At 42.8% G+C, this 17361-nt stretch overlaps 1 protein-coding gene across 1 annotated transcript in view; it reads right to left on the bottom strand.

Moving 5' to 3' along the window:
• The window catches only part of LOC139767138 (uncharacterized), a 142446-nt gene that overhangs the window by 94037 nt on the left and 31048 nt on the right, over window positions 1-17361 (bottom strand). Inside the window, exon 3 of the mRNA XM_071696162.1 lies at window positions 4894-5035. Within this exon, the coding sequence (XP_071552263.1) occupies window positions 4894-5035 (142 nt within the window). The remainder of the gene's footprint in view (window positions 1-4893; window positions 5036-17361) is intronic.

Genomic DNA, 17361 nt, shown 5'->3' with positions numbered 1-17361 from the left:
TGTCCTTCCCAAGGACCTTTGCTTTCTCCTTTCCTGTTTCTCATCCCCGTGTTTCTCATTCACGCAAACGCAAGTGACAGTTTCCTATCACCCATTCCAGCTGTTACTGGAATACGCGTGAATATTTCCTCAATAGAGGACGGTGTAAGGCTTCAAAGAGACGAAAACAAAGAGTCTTTCCATTGAGCCACTGGGAACAACATGTGTCAGTTGGGATAAGTCTCAGTTCTTGCAGTAAGGGGAGGTTGAAGAGATCTTGTACAGACTTCCAGACAGACAAAGTCGCCATCATACACTGACAGAAGACCTTGAAAAACCACGAGATTTATATTGTATGAAGACCTTACGCACGTCAATGAACACAACGAAACAACAGTTGCCCCTTCCAGAGGGATGGTAGAGTGGATCCTGCGGAGTTTCAAGGGAGGGAAAAACCAGTAATGGCACTCTTCAAGCCCCCTTCTTCTCTCACAAATACAATACTGCTGTGTTGACATCATACCACAAGGTGGGCGGAATTACAGGGATTAGAATATGTTCCAAGAGATCTTTCACGGCCAGTATTAACGTGGTAAGGGATCTGAATCACTGGGAACGGCGGAATTCACTGAAGTTCTAATCCCAAGAGCGCATACGTGAGAGGTATATCATCAGATATAATCCCTAACCTACGCTCGGAAGTAATTCCCTACCGGCACGGCAGATGTGGAAGATGCTGTGAAACACTACCGCTAAAATCAGCAGGGATGATGTCCACGAGAGCAGGGAACACCTGAAACTTTAGGAGCGCCCAAGACTCTTCAACACCTCGCTTGTCGTCCTGAGAAGTCTCTATGGGATGTACGGCAAGTGTTTACAAGGTGTACCAGTCCATCCAGGCTGTGTGGGCCTGCGAACAGCTGCTTTCCAACAGCTTGGTCGACCAGCTAACCCACCCAGCTCCGTATCCTGGGAATCGCAGACTTCACCGAGGTGACTCCAAGGTGTTTGGAGGGCCTTTGAAGATTTCGGATGGTTAATTTCTCCGTGGTGTCCGGTGCGTACCCTCTGGTCGAGTGCGAAGGTAGAGCATTTGGAGTTTGGAGGTGGCCGGACATAAAGCTATATGTCGCCGACTAAACCGTGAGTAAAAAAAAACGGAATTCTGTGGCATTTGGAGGGTTCATGTGAGGTGGGGGGGGAGTGAGGGAGAGGTGCACGGGGGTTCCAGGGTGTCATCACCCCTCACCAAGTGGTGGTGGTGGTGGGGACAACATCTGTGCTCGGCTGTGGTGAGGAGGGATTGCCTGTGCCTCTCTCTGTGTGACATCACCCACCCGACCCCTTGCCTGACTCGGCCTCACGCCACTCCAGCCCATCCCCACCCACTCCCACGCCCTTGCAGTGGCCCATCCAGCCCATGCCTCACATACACACACACACACACACACACACACACACACACACACACACACAGACCTCCCGAGAGATGCGAGATTTAAATCCCCTTAAAGATACTTAAACTCTGCCACGCTTACAGTTGGCAGAAGCGTTTGCGGGTGTCATACGAGCCGACTTGTTGAAGGGTTTGAGGCAGGGTTGGAAAAGGACGTGAATACAAGCTTTTAGGATCGTGTGTCGGTGGAATCTTGCTCGCAACAAGCTTTAATTTTCCAAAGGAAGGAACAGAGAATTTGGCCAGGTGAGGGTATTCCCTTAAAGGCCCAGTCCTCTGTTCTTAACGCTACCTTGCTAATGCGGGAAATGGCGAATAGTTTGAAAAAAAAAAAATATATATATATATATATATATATATATATATATATATATATATATATATATATATATATATATATATATATATTTTTTTTTTAAAATATATATATGTCGTAGAAGGCGACTAAAAGGGAAGGGAGCGGGGGGCTGGAATTCCTCCCCTCTCATTTTTTTTTTAAATTTTCCAAAAGAAGGAACAGAGAAGGGGGCCATATGAGGATATTCCCTCAAAGGCCCAGTCCTCTGTTCTTAACGCTACCTCGCTAATGCGGGAAATGGCGAATAGTATGAAAAAAAAAAAAAATATATATATATATATATATATATATATATATATATATATATACTGTTCGCCATTTCCTGCATTCACAAGGTAGTGTTAAGAACGGAGGACTGAGCCTTTAAGGGAATATCCTCAGCCCCCTTCTCAGGTCCTTCTTTTGGAAAATTAAAAACGAAAGGGGAGGATTTCCAGCCCCCCACTCCCTCCCCTTATAGTTGCCTTCTATAACACCCAGGGAACACAGGGTAAGTATTCTTTCTCCCCTATCCTCATGTACATATTCATACACATTGCCTTCATCCTTTCTCGCCGCCACCCCACCACACATGAAATAGCACCCCCTACCCCCCCATGTATGCACGGTACCACTAGGAAAAGATAACAAAGGCCACATTCGTTCATATTCAGTCTCTAGCTGTCATGTGTAATGCACCGAAACCACAGCTCCCTTTCCACATCTAGGCCCCACAAAACTTTCCATGGTTTACCCCAGATGCTTAACATGCCCTGGTTCAATCCATTGACAGCATATTGACCCTGGTATACCACATTGTTCCAATTCACTCTATTCCTTGCACGCTTTTCAACCCTCCTGTATGTTCTGGCCCTGATCGCTCAAAATCTTTTTCACTCCATCTTTCCACCTCAAATTTGGTCTCCCACTTCTCATTCCCTCCACCTCTGACACATATCCTCTTTGTCAATCTTTCCTCACTCATTCTCTCCATGTGACCAAACCATTTCAATACACCCTCTTCCACTCTCTCAACCACACTCTTTTTATTACCACACATCTCTCTTACCCTTTCATTACTTACTCGATCAAACCACCTCACGCCACATATTGTCCTCAAACATCTCCTTTCCAACACATTCACTCTTCTCTGCACAACCCTATTTATAGCCCATGCCTCACAACAATATAACATTGTTGGAACCACTATTCCTTCAAATATACCTACTTTTGCTCTCTGAGATAATGTTCTTGCCTTCCGCACATTCTTCAACGCTTCCAGAACCTTTGCCCCCTTCCCCAACCTGTGGCTCACTTCCGCTTCCATGGTTCCATCCACTGCCAAATCCACTACCATATATCTAAAACACTTCACTTCCTCCAGTTTTTCTCCATTCAAACTTACCTCCCAATTGACTTGTCCCTCAACCCAACTGTGCCTAATAGCTTTGCTCTTATTCACATTTACTCTGTTTTCTTCTTTCACACACTTTACCAAACTCAGTCACCAACTTGTGCAGTTTCTCACACGAATCAGCCACCAGCGCTGTATCATCAGCGAACAACAACTGACTTAATTCCCAAGCCGTCTCATCCAAAACAGACAGCAAACTTGCCCTCCCTCTCCAAAACTCTTGCATTCACCTCCCTAACAACCCCATCCATAAACAAATCAAACAACCATGGAGACATCAGGCACCCCTGCCACAAACCAACATTCACTGGGAACCAATCACTTTCCTCTCTTCCTATTCATACACATGCCTTACATCCTCGATAAAAAATTTTCCCTGCTTCTGGCAACATACCTACCACACCATATATTCTTAATACCTTCTACACAGCATCTCTATCAACTCCATCATATGTCTTCTCCAGATCCATAAATACTACATCCAAATCCATCTGTTCTTCTAAGTATTTCTCACATACATTCTTCAAAGCAAATACCTGATCCACATATCTTCTACCACTTCTGAAACCACACTGCTCTTCCCCAATCTGATGCTCTGTACATGCCTTCACCCTCTTAATCAATACCTTCCCATATAATTTCCCACGAATACTAAACAAATTTATACCACTGTAAGTTGAACACTCACCTTTATCTCCTTTGGCTATGTACAATGGCACTATGCATTCATTCTGCCAATCCTCAGGCACTTCACCATGAACCATACATACACTGAATGTCCACACCAACCAATCAACTACAGTCACCCCCTTATTTTAATAAGTCCCACTGCAATACCATCCAAACCTGCCACCTTGCCGACTTTCATCTTCCACAAAGCTTTCACTACCTCTTCTCTGCATGTGGGTGGGTTGAGCCATTCTTTCGTCTGTTTCCTTGCGTTACCTCACTAACGTGGGAGGTAGCAACAAAGAATAATCAATAAAACAAATAAATATAATTTGTGTGTATATGAGTGGATGGGCCAATCTTCGATTTTTCCTGGCGCTACCTTGCTGACATGAAAGATGGAGTTCAAGTACAATAAATAAAACAAATAAATACACATACATATACACATATTTGCTCACCTTCATGGTTTGGACATATGGAAAAAATGTGTGAGAAAAGGTTGACAAAGAGGACATATATGTCAGACATGGAGGGAACAAGGAGAACTGTAAGACCATATTGGAGGGATGGGGAGAAAAAGTATTACCCATGAATTCAACTTCTTCTTGTAGAAGGCAACTAAAAGGGGTTTGAGTGGAGGCTGGAAATCCTTCATTCCTTTCTAACCTTCCAAAAGAACGAACAGAGAAGGGAGTCAAGTGAGGATTTTACTCTCTAAGGCTGTCAGCTGTTCATGATGCTGTCTCGCTAGCGTGGGGAAATGGCGAATATGTATGAGAAAAATATGTATTTCTAACTAAGTGATGTGTATATTGAGACACATGGAAAGGTAGATGTACTGACTGGTATAAGTTAAGTAAGTTATCAATCATGGAAGGTACCATAAAATATTCTTCCTCAAGTTATCCCACATTTAATGAATTGCTTTTATGTGAAATTGATCTTCTCAACTTTTTACAAAATAAATTACAAAAACCAAAATATCTATAATCCACATAAGAGAAAAAATATGGTCTTGCCTTCTTTATTTCTTACCATTTTCATCTTTTCCGTTGAACACATCCGTTCTACTTAACCAGTCTTCATTACAAAATGCAAGACAGTATCTTGGTTTGCTCACAATGCGTTCAAAGAAACCCTCAAACAGACTGGATGGAGATGTTTCTCCAAGGGCTACCTGAGTTAAGAAACAATATTAGTGCTATATAAGAAGAGGGGAAATATAAAGACATATTACTGTGATGATAAGCTTTTATCGAGCAGGGTTGAAGCTATGGATATACTGGAAGGGGAAACACAGAAAAAGTATTCTTCACAAGAAAGCTTAAACCAAATCGATACATAAATATATATAAAAAGTCAAGGTTAAATGGGCATATTCAAGTTACTACAGTAGAGAACTCTATACTGATAAATTCAAACCCTATAGCCATAAATATGAAAAATGTTTTGAGATATTTAAGGAAGAGGATTATAACATCAAAATAAAGTTTCAGTTTTTACTTAATATGTAATCGAATAAGAATAAAGGCAGTATTACAGCAAAACTACATCAAACACACATAATTCATAAACTGGCAGGAATTACAATAAAATGAGAGCTATACTAGAGTAATATGACTAAAACCACAATGCAATCTACCTATAAGCCTTTTAAATTCAATCTGATTCTCATTTACATGGGATGAATCTAATGTATGCAACCCTATATCATTCACACCCATACATAATCTTCTCATGTTTACTGCAATAAGGAGAAAATCCCTTTCACACTTCACACTTATTCATCAAACAAATCAAACAGTCACTTGGGAAAACAAATGGCATTCACTCTCCTATTTCAGTATAAAATACTTCACTACAGCAACTAAAACAACCATACTTCTGACCCACAGTTGCTGATCTAGTTTCTAAGACTTACAAGACATACTTGCGTATTCTACAATGCTGTTCTAATATACTTTGTCGCTATCTCCCGCATCAGCGAGGTAGCGTGAGGAAACTGATGAAAGAATGGCTCAACCCACTCGCACTCACATGTATATGCACACTAGCCCACACACTCACATATACAGACATTTACATTTCAACACATACATACATATACATACGACATACATATTACATGTATATATTCATACTTGCTGCCTTCATCCATTCCCGTCGCGACCCTATCACACGTGAAATGGCACAAACACACACACACACACATACACACACACACACACACACACACACACACACACACACACACAGCGTACGCAAGGTAGTTCTAGGAAAAGACAACAAAGGTCACATTCATTCAAACTCAGTCTATACCAGTCATGTGTAATGCAATGAAACAGCTCCCTTTCCACATCCAGGTCCCACAAAACTTTCCATGGTTTACCCCACATGCTTCACATGCCCTGGTTCAATCCACTGACAGCACGTCCAACCCAGAATACCACATCATTCCAATTCACTCTATTCCTTACATGAACATGCAGGAAGGTGAACCTCCTGCATGTTCAGGCCCAGAGCACTCAAAATCTTTTCCACTCCATCCTTCCACATCCAATTTGGTCTCCCACTTCTCCTCGTTCCCTCCACCTCTGACATATATATATCCTCTTTGTCAATCTTTCCTCACTCATTCTCTCCATGTGACCAAACCTATTCAAAACACCCTCTTCTGCTCTCTAAACTATGCTCTTTTTATTACCACACATCTCTCTTACCCTTTCATTACTTACTCAATCAAACCACCTCATACCACCCACATATTGTCCTCAAACATCTCATTTTCAACACATCCACCCTCCTGCGCACAACCCTATCTATAGCCCATGCCTCGCAACCAGATAACATTGTTGGAACCACTATTCCTTCAAACATACCCAGTTTTGCTCTCTAAGCTAATGTTCTCACCTTCCACACATTCTTCAATGCTCCCAGAACCTTCGCCCCCTCCCCCACCCTGTGACTCACTTCTACTTCTATGGTTCCATCCGCTGCTAAATCCACTCCCAGATATCTAAAACACTTCACTCCATCTATTTTTCTCCATTCAAACTTACCTCCCATCTGACTTGTCCCTCAATCCTACTGAACTAAATAACCTTTCTTATTCACAATTACTCTCAGCTTTCTTCTTTCACACACTTTACCAAACTCAGTCACCAGCTTCTGCAGTTTCTCACCCGAATCACTTCCTCCAGTTTTTCTCCATTCAAACTTAACTCAAAATTGACTTGCACCTCAACCCTACTGAAACTAATAACCTTGCTCTTATTCACATTTACTCTCAGTTTTCTTCTTTCACACACTTTATCAAACTCAGTTACCAGCTTCTGCAGTTTCTCACATGAATCAGCCACCAGTCCTGTAACATCAGCAAACAACAACTGACCCACTTCCCAAGCCCTCTCATCAACAACAGACTGCATACTTCCCCCTCTCTCCAAAACTCTTGCATTCACCTCCCTAACAACCCCATCCATTAACAAATCAAACAACCATGGGGACATCACACACCCCTGCCATAAACCGACTTTCACAGGGAACCAATCACTTTCCTCTCTTCCTACTCATTCACATGCTTTATATCCTCGATAAAAAAATTCACGGCTTCTAGCAACTTACCTCACACACTATATACTCTTAATACCTTCCAGAGAGCATCTTTATAAACTATATCATATGCCTTCTCCAGATCCATATATGCTATATACAAATCCATTTGTTTTTCTAAGTATTTCTCAGAGGTATTCTTCAAAGAGGACAAGAGCAAGGGAAGGAGTAGCAGTACTCCTGAAACAGGAGTTGTGGGAGTATGTGATAGAATGTAAGAAAGTAAATTCTCGATTAATATGGGTAAAACTGAAAGTTGATGGAGAGAGATGGGTGATTATTGGTGCATATGCACCTGGGCATGAGAAGAAAGATCATGAGAGGCAAGTGTTTTGGGAGCAGCTGAATGAGTGTGTTAGTGGTTTTGATGCATGACACTGGGTTATAGTGATGGGTGATTTGAATGCAAAGGTGAGTAATGTGGCAGTTGAGGGAATAATTGGTATACATGGGGTGTTCAGTGTTGTAAATGGAAATGGTGAAGAGCTTGTAGATTTATGTGCTGAAAAAGGACTGATGATTGGGAATACCTGGTTTAAAAAGCGAGATATACATAAGTATACTTATGTAAGTAGGAGAGATGGCCAGAGAGCGTTATTGGATTACGTGTTAATTGACAGGCGCGCGAAAGAGAGACTTTTGGATGTCAATGTGCTGAGGGGTGCAACTGGAGGGATGTCTGATCATTATCTTGTGGAGGCTAAGGTGAAGATTTGTATGGGTTTTCAGAAAAGAAGAGTGAATGTTGGGGTGAAGAGGGTGGTGAGAGTAAGTGAGCTTGGGAAGGAGACTTGTGTGAGGAAGTACCAGGAGAGACTGAGTACAGAATGGAAAAAGGTGAGAACAATGGAAGTAAGGGGAGTGGGGGGGAATGGGATGTATTTAGGGAATCAGTGATGGATTGCGCAAAAGATGCTTGTGGCATGAGAAGAGTGGGAGGTGGGTTGATTAGAAAAGGTAGTGAGTGGTGGGATGAAGAAGTAAGAGCATTAGTGAGAGAGAAGAGAGAGGCATTTGGACGATTTTTGCAGGAAAAAAATGCAATTGAGTGGGAGATGTATAAAAGAAAGAGACAGGAGGTCAAGAGAAAGGTGCAAGAGGTGAAAAAAAGGGCAAATGAGAGTTGGGGTGAGAGAGTATCATTAAATTTTAGGGAGAATAAAAAGATGTTTTGGAAGGAGGTAAATAAAGTGCGTAAGACAAGGGAGCAAATGGGAACTTCAGTGAAGGGCGCAAATGGGGAGTTGATAACAAGTAGTGGTGATGTGAGAAGGAGATGGAGTGAGTATTTTGAAGGTTTGTTGAATGTGTTTGATGATAGAGTGGCATATATAGGGTGTTTTGGTTGAGGTGGTGTGCAAAGTGAGAGGGTTAGGGAAAATGATTTGGTAAACAGAGAAGAGGTAGTAAAAGCTTTGCGGAAGATGAAAGCCGGCAAGGCAGCAGGTTTGGATGGTATTGCAGTGGAATTTATTAAAAAAGGGGGTGACTGTATTGTTGAATGGTTGGTAAGGTTATTTAATGTATGTATGACTCATGGTGAGGTGCCGGAGGATTAGCGGAATGCGTGCATAGTGCCATTGTACAAAGGCAAAGGGGATAAGAGTGAGTGCTCAAATTACAGAGGTATAAGTTTGTTGAGTATTCCTGGTAAATTATATAGGAGGGTATTGATTGAGAGGGTGAAGGCATGTACAGAGCATCAGATTGGGGAAGAGCAGTGTGGTTTCAGAAGTGGTAGAGGATGTGTGGATCAGGTGTTTGCTTTGAAGAATGTATGTGAGAAATACTTAGAAAAGCAAATGGATTTGTATGTAGCATTTATGGATCTGGAGAAGGCATATGATAGAGTTGATAGAGATGCTCTGTGGAAGGTATTAAGAATATATGGTGTGGGAGGCAAGTTGTTAGAAGCAGTGAAAAGTTTTTATCGAGGATGTAAGGCATGTGTACGTGTAGGAAGAGAGGAAAGTGATTGGTTCTCAGTGAATGTAGGTTTGCGGCAGGGGTGTGTGATGTCTCCATGGTTGTTTAATTTCTTTATGGATGGGGTTGTTAGGGAGGTGAATGCAAGAGTTTTGGAAAGAGGGGCAAGTATGAAGTCTGTTGGGGATGAGAGAGCTTGGGAAGTGAGTCAGTTGTTGTTCGCTGATGATACAGCGCTGGTGGCTGATTCATGTGAGAAACTGCAGAAGCTGGTGACTGAGTTTGGTAAAGTGTGTGAAAGAAGAAAGTTAAGAGTAAATGTGAATAAGAGCAAGGTTATTAGGTACAGTAGGGTTGAGGGTCAAGTCAATTGGGAGGTGAGTTTGAATGGAGAAAAACTGGAGGAAGTAAAGTGTTTTAGATATCTGGGAGTGGATCTGGCAGCGGATGGAACCATGGAAGCGGAAGTGGATCATAGGGTGGGGGAGGGGGCGAAAATTCTGGGAGCCTTGAAGAATGTGTGGAAGTCGAGAACATTATCTCGGAAAGCAAAAATGGGTATGTTTGAAGGAATAGTGGTTCCAACAATGTTGTATGGTTGCAAGGCGTGGGCTATGGATAGAGTTGTGCGCAGGAGGATGGATGTGCTGGAAATGAGATGTTTGAGGACAATGTGTGGTGTGAGGTGGTTTGATCGAGTAAGTAACGTAAGGGTAAGAGAGATGTGTGGAAATAAAAAGAGCGTGGTTGAGAGAGCAGAAGAGGGTGTTTTGAAATGGTTTAGGCACATGGAGAATGAGTGAGGAAAGATTGACCAAGAGGATGTATGTGTCGGAGATGGAGGGAACGAGGAGAAGAGGGAGACCAAATTGGAGGTGGAAAGATGGAGTGAAAAAGATTTTGTGTGATCGGGGCCTGAACATGCAGGAGGGCAAAAGGAGGGCAAGGAATAGAGTGAATTGGAGCAATGTGGTATACCGGGGTTGATGTGCTGTCAGTGGATTGAATCAAGGCATGTGAAGCGTCTGGGGTAAACCATGGAAAGCTGTGTAGGTATGTATATTTGCGTGTGTGGACGTATGTATATACATGTATATGGGGGTGGGTTGGGCCATTTCTTTCGTCTGTTTCCTTGCGCTACCTCGCAAACGCGGGAGACTGCGGCAAAAAAAAAAAAAAAAATCTTCAAAGCAAACACCTGACTCACACATCCTCTAACACTTCTAAAGCCACTCCCCTACTACACCATATACATATATATATATTATTATCATTATCATATTTATTATTTTGCTTTGTTGCTGTCTCCCGTGCTTGCGAGGTAGCACAAGGAAACAGATGAAAGAAATGGCCCAAACCACCCCCACACACATGCACACACACACACACACACACACACGTCCACACACGCAAACATACACACCCACACATCCCAACGTACACACATATCCCCCCTCAAGTGCGTGAAGCAGCGCCAGGAAAAGACAACAAAGGCCCCATTCGATCACACTCAGTCTCCAGCTGTCATGCAATAATGCACAAAAAACATAGCTCCCTTTCCACATCCAGGCCCCACAGAACTTTCCATAGTTTACCCCAGACGCTTCACATGCCCTGATTCAATCCACTGACAGCACGTCGACCCCAGTATACCACATTGATCCAATTCACTCTATTCCTTGCCCGCCTTTCACCCTCCTGCATGTTCAGGCCCCGATCACTCAAAATCTTTTTCACTCCATCTTTCCACCTCCAATTTGGTCTCCCACTTCTCCTTGCTCCCTCCACCTCCAACACATATATCCTCTTGGTCAATCTTTCCTCACTCATTCTCTCCATGTGCCCAAACCATTTCAAAACACCCTATTCTGCTCTCTCAACCACGCTCTTTTTATTCCCACATATCTCTCTTACCCTTACGTTACTTACTCGATGAAACCACCTCACACCACACATTGTCCTCAAACATCTCATTTCCAGCACATCCACCCTCCTCCGCACAACTCTATCCAAAGCCCACACCTCGCAACCATACAGCATTGTTGGAACCACTATTCCTTCAAACATACCCATTTTTGCTTTCAAAGATAATGTTCTCGACTTCCACACATTCTTCAAGGCTCCCAGGATTTTCGCCCCCTCCCCCACCCTATGATTTACTTCCGCTTCCATGGTTCCATCCGCCACCAGATCCACTCCCAGATATCTAAAACACTTTACTTCCTCCAGTTTTTCTCCATTCAAACTTACCTCCCAATTGACTTGACCCTCAACCCTACTGTACCTAATAACCTTGCTCTTATTCACATTTACTCTTAACTTTCTTCTTTCACACACTTTACCAAACTCAGTCACCAGCTTCTGCAGTTTCTCACATGAATCAGCCACCAGCGCTGTATCATCAGCGAACAACAACTGACTCACTTCCCAAGCTCTCTCATCCCCAACAGACAGCATGCTTGTCCCTCTTTCCAAAACTCTTGCATTCACCTCCCTAACAACCCCATCCATAAACAAATTAAACAACCATGGAGACATCACACACCCCTGCCGCAAACCTATATTCACTGAGAACCAATCATTTTCCTCTCTTCCTACACGTACACATGCCTTACATCCTCGATAAAAACTTTTCACTGCTTCTAACAACTTGCCTCCCACACCATATATTCTTAGTACCTTCCACAGAGCACCTCTATCAACTCTATCATATCACATATATATATATATACATATATATATATATATATATATATATATATATATATATATATATATATATATATATATATTATCTTTTTTTTATTATACTTTGTCGCTGTCTCCCGCGTTTGCGAGGTAGCGCAAGGAAACAGACGAAAGAAATGGCCCAACCCCCCCCCCCATACACATGTATATACATACGTCCACACAAGCAAATATAGATACCTACACAGCTTTCCATGGTTTACCCAGACCCCTCACATGCCCTGATTCAATCCACTGACAGCACGTCAACCCCGGTATACCACATCGCTCCAATTCACTCTATTCCTTGCCCTCCTTTCACCCTCCTGCATGTTCAGGCCCTGATCACACAAAATCTTTTTCACTCCATCTTTCCACCTCCAATTTGGTCTCCCTCTTCTCCTTGCTCCCTCCACCTCCGACACATATATCCTCTTGGTCAATCTTTCCTCACTCATCCTCTCCATGTGCCCAAACCACTTCAAAACACCCTCTTCTGCTCTCTCAACCACGCTCTTTTTATTTCCACACATCTCTCTTACCCTTACGTTACTCACTCGATCAAACCACCTCACACCACACATTGTCCTCAAACATCTCATTTCCAGCACATCCATCCTCCTGCGCACAACTCTATCCATAGCCCACGCCTCGCAACCATACAACATATATATATAACAATATATATATATATATATATATATATATATATATATATATATATATATTTTTTTTTTTGCTTTGTCGCTGTCTCCCGCATTTGCGAGGTAGCGCAAGGAAACAGATGAAAGAAATGGCCCAACCCACCCCCACACACATGCACACGAATACGTACACACACGCAAATATACATACCTACACAGCTTTCCATGGTTTACCCCAGACGCTTCACATGCCCTGATTCAATCCACTGACAGCATGTCAACCCCGGTATACCACATCGCACCAATTCACTCTATTCCTTGCCCTCCTTTCACCCTCCTGCATGTTCAGGCCCCGATCACACAAAATCTTTTTCACTTCATCTTTCCACCTCCAATTTGGTCTCCCACTTCTCCTCGTTCCCTCCACCTCCGACACATATATCCTCTTGGTCAATCTTTCCTCACTCATTCTCTCCATGTGCCCAAACCATTTCAAAACACCCTCTTCTGCTCTCTCAACCACGCTCTTTTTATTTCCACACATCTCTCTTACCCTTACGTTACTTACTCGGTCAAACCACCTCACACCACACATTGTCCTCAAACATCTCATTTCCAGCACATCCACCCTCCTGCGCACAACTCTATCCAAAGCCCACGCCTCGCAGCCATACAACATTGTTGGAACCACTATTCCTTCAAACATACCCATTTTTGCTTTCCGAGATAATGTTCTCGACTTCCACACATTCTTCAAGGCAACCAGGATTTTCGCCCCCTCCCCCACCCTATGATCCACTTCCGCTTCCATGGTTCCATCCGCTGCCACATCCACTCCCAGATATCTAAAACACTTTACTTCCTCCAGTTTTTCTCCATTCAAACTTACCTCCCAATTGACTTGACCCTCAACCCTACTGTACCTAATAACCTATTCTAGATTGATATGGGTAAAACTAAAAGTGGATGGAGAGAGATGGGTGATTATTGGTGCATATGCAGCTGGGCATGAGAAGAAAGATCATGAGAGGCAAGTGTTTTGAGAGCAGCTGAGTGAGTGTGTTAGTAGCTTTGATATACAACCGTGTTATAGTGATGGGTGATTTGAATGCAAAGGTGAGTAATGTGGCAGTTGAGGGAATAATTGCTGTACATGGAGTGTTCAGTGTTGTAAATGGAAATGATAAAGAGCTTGTGGATTTATGTGCTGAAAAAGGACTGGTGATTGGGAATACCTGGTTCAAAAAGAGAGATATACATAAGTATACGTATGTAAGAAGGAGAGATGGCCAAGGAGCGTTATTGGATTTCATGTTAATTGATAGGCATGCAAAAGAGAGACTTTTGGATGTTAAAGTGCTGAGAGGTGCAACTGGAGGGATGTCTGATCATTATCTTGGGAGGCGAAGGTGAAGATTTGTAAAAGTTTTCAGAAAGGAAGAGAGAATGTTGGGGTGAAAAAAGTGGTGAGAGTAAGTGAGCTTCGGAAGGAGATTTGTGTGAGGAAATACCAGGAGAGACTGAGTACAGAATGGAAAAAGGTGAGAACAAAGGAAATAAGGGGAGTGGGGGAGGAATGGGATGTATTTAGGGAAGCACTGATGGCTTACACAAAAGATGCGTGTGGCATGAGAAGCGTGGGAGGTGGGCAGAATAGAAACAGTTGTGAGTGGTGGGATGAAGAAGTAAGATTATTAGTGAAAGAGAAGAGAGAGGCATTTGGACAATTTTTCGCAAGGAAATAACGCAAATGAGTGGGAGATATATAAAAGAAAGAGGCAGGAGGTCAAGAGAAAGGTACAAGAGGCGAAAAAGAGGGCAAATGAGAGTTGGGGTGAAAGAGTATCATTAAATTTTAGGGAGAGTAAAAAAATGTTTTGGAAGGAGGTAAATAAAGTGCGTATGACAAGGGAACAAATGGGAACTTCAGTGAAGGGGGATAATGGGGAGATGAAAACAAGTTGTGGTGATGTGAGAAGGACATGGAAAGAGTATTTTGAAGGTTTGTTGAATGTGTTTGATGATAGAGTGGCAGATATAGGATGTTTTGGTCGAGGTGGTGTGCAAAGTGAGCGGGTTTGGAAGAATGATTTGGTAAACAGAGAAGAGGTAGTAAAAGCTTTGCAGAAGATGAAAGCCAGCAAGGCAGCAGGTTTGGATGGTATTGCAGTGGACTTTATTAAAAAAGGGGGTGACTGTGTTGTTGACTGGTTAGTGAGGTTATTTAATGTATGTACGACTCATGGTGAGGTCCCCGAGGATTGGCAGAATGCTTGCATAGTGCCACTGTACAAAGGCAAAGGGGATAAAATTGAGTTCTCAAATTACAGAGGTATAAGTTTGTTGAGTATTCCTGGGAAATCATATGGGAGGGTATTGATTGAGAGGGTGAAGGCATGTACAGAGCATCAGATTGGGGAAGAGCAGTGTGGTTTCAGAAGTGGTAGAGGAAGTGTGGATTAGGTGCTTCTTTTCAAGAATTATTTATTATAATTATTTTGCTTTGTCGCTGTCTCCCACGTTAGCGAGGTAGCGCAAGGAAACAGACAAAAGAATGGCCCAACCCGCCCACATACACATGTATATACATACACGTACACACACAGCACATATACATACCTATACATCTCAATGTATACATATATATGCACACACAGACATATACATATATACCCATGTACATAACTCATACTGTCTGCCTTTATTCATTCCCATCCCCACCTCATCACATATGGAGTAACAACACCCTCCCCGCCTCATGTGTACGAGGTAGCACTAGGAAAAGACAACAAAGGCCACATTCGTTCACACTCAGTCTCTAGCTGTCATGTAATAATGCACCGAAACCACAGCTCCCTTTCCACATCTAGGCCCCACAGAACTTCTCATGGTTTACCCCAGACACTTCACATGCCCTGGTTCAATCCATTGACAACACATCGCCCCCAGTATACCACATCATTCCAATTCACTCTATTCCTTGCACGGCTTTCAACCTCCTGCATGCTCAGGCCCTGATCACTGTAAATCTTTTTCACTCCATCTTTCCACCTCCAATTTGGTCTCCCACTTCTCCTCGTTCCCTCCACCTCTGACACATATATCCTCTTGGTCAATCTTTTCTCACTCATTCTCTCCATGTGACCAAACCATTTCAAAACACCCTCTTCTGCTCTCTCAACCACACTCTTTTTATTACCACACATCTCTCTTACCCAATCATTACTTACTCGATCACACCAAATCACACAACATATTGTCCTCAGACATCTCATTTCCAGCAAATCCACCCCCCTGCGCACAACTCTATACACAGCCCACGCCTTGCAACCATACAACATTGTTGGAACTACTAATCCTTCAAACATACCCATCTTTGCTTTCCGAGATAATGTTCTCGACTTCCACACATTCTTCAAGGCTCCCAGAATTTTCACCCCCTCCCCCACTCTATGATTCACTTCTGCTTCCATGGTTCCATCCGCTGACAAATCCACTCCTAGATATCTAAAACACTTCACTTCCTCCAGTTTTTCTCCATTCAAACTTACCTCCCAATTTACTTGACCCTAAACCCTACTGTACCTAATAACCTTACTCTTATTCTTATTTACTCTCAACTTTCTTGTTTCACACACTTTACCAAACTCAGTCACCAGCTTCTGCAGTTTCTCACATGAATCAGCCACCAGCACTGTATCATCAGCGAACAACTGACTCACTTCCTAAGCTCTCTCATCCACAACAGACTGCATACTTGCCCCTCTTTCCAAAACTCTTGCATTCACCTCCCTAACAACCCCATCCATAAACAAATTAAACAACCATGGAGACATCACACACCCCTGCCACAAACCTACATTCACTGAGAACCAATCACTTTCCTCTCTTCCTACATGTACACATGCCTTACATTCTTGATAAAAACTTTTCACTGCTTCTAACAACTTGCCTCCCACACCATATATTCTTAACACCTTCCACAGAGCATCTCTATCAACTCTATCATATGCCTTCTCCAGATCCATAAATGCTACATACAAATCCATTTGCTTTTCTAAGTATTTCTCACATACATTCTTCAAAGCAAACACCTGATCCACACATCCTCTACCACTTCTGAAACCACACTGCTCTTCCCCAATCTGATGCTCTGTACATGCCTTCACCTTCTCAATCAATACCCTCCCATATAATTTACCAGGAATACTCAACAAACTTATACCTCTGTAATTTGAGCACTAACTCTTATCCCCTTTGCCTTTATACAATGGCACTATGCAAGCATCCCGCCAATCCTCAAGCACCTCACCATGAATCAAACATACATTAAATAACGTTACCAACCAGTAAACAATACAGTCACCTCCTTTTCCAATAAATTCCACTGCAATACCATCCAAACCCGCTGCCTTGCCGGCTTTCACCTTCCGTAAAGCTTTTACTACCTCTTCTCTGTTCACCAAATCATTTTCCCTAACCCTCTCACTTTGCACACCACCTCGACCAAAACACCCTATACTCACTCCATTTCCTTCTCACATCACCACTACTTGCTATCACCTCCCCATTAACCCCCTTCGCTGAAGTTCCC

This window comes from Panulirus ornatus, chromosome 59 (genome assembly GCF_036320965.1).
Source record: "Panulirus ornatus isolate Po-2019 chromosome 59, ASM3632096v1, whole genome shotgun sequence".
Taxonomy (NCBI): Eukaryota; Metazoa; Arthropoda; class Malacostraca; order Decapoda; family Palinuridae; genus Panulirus; species Panulirus ornatus.
The sequence above is the reverse complement of the archived record's forward strand: the minus strand, read 5'-3'. Positions and strand labels throughout refer to the sequence as shown.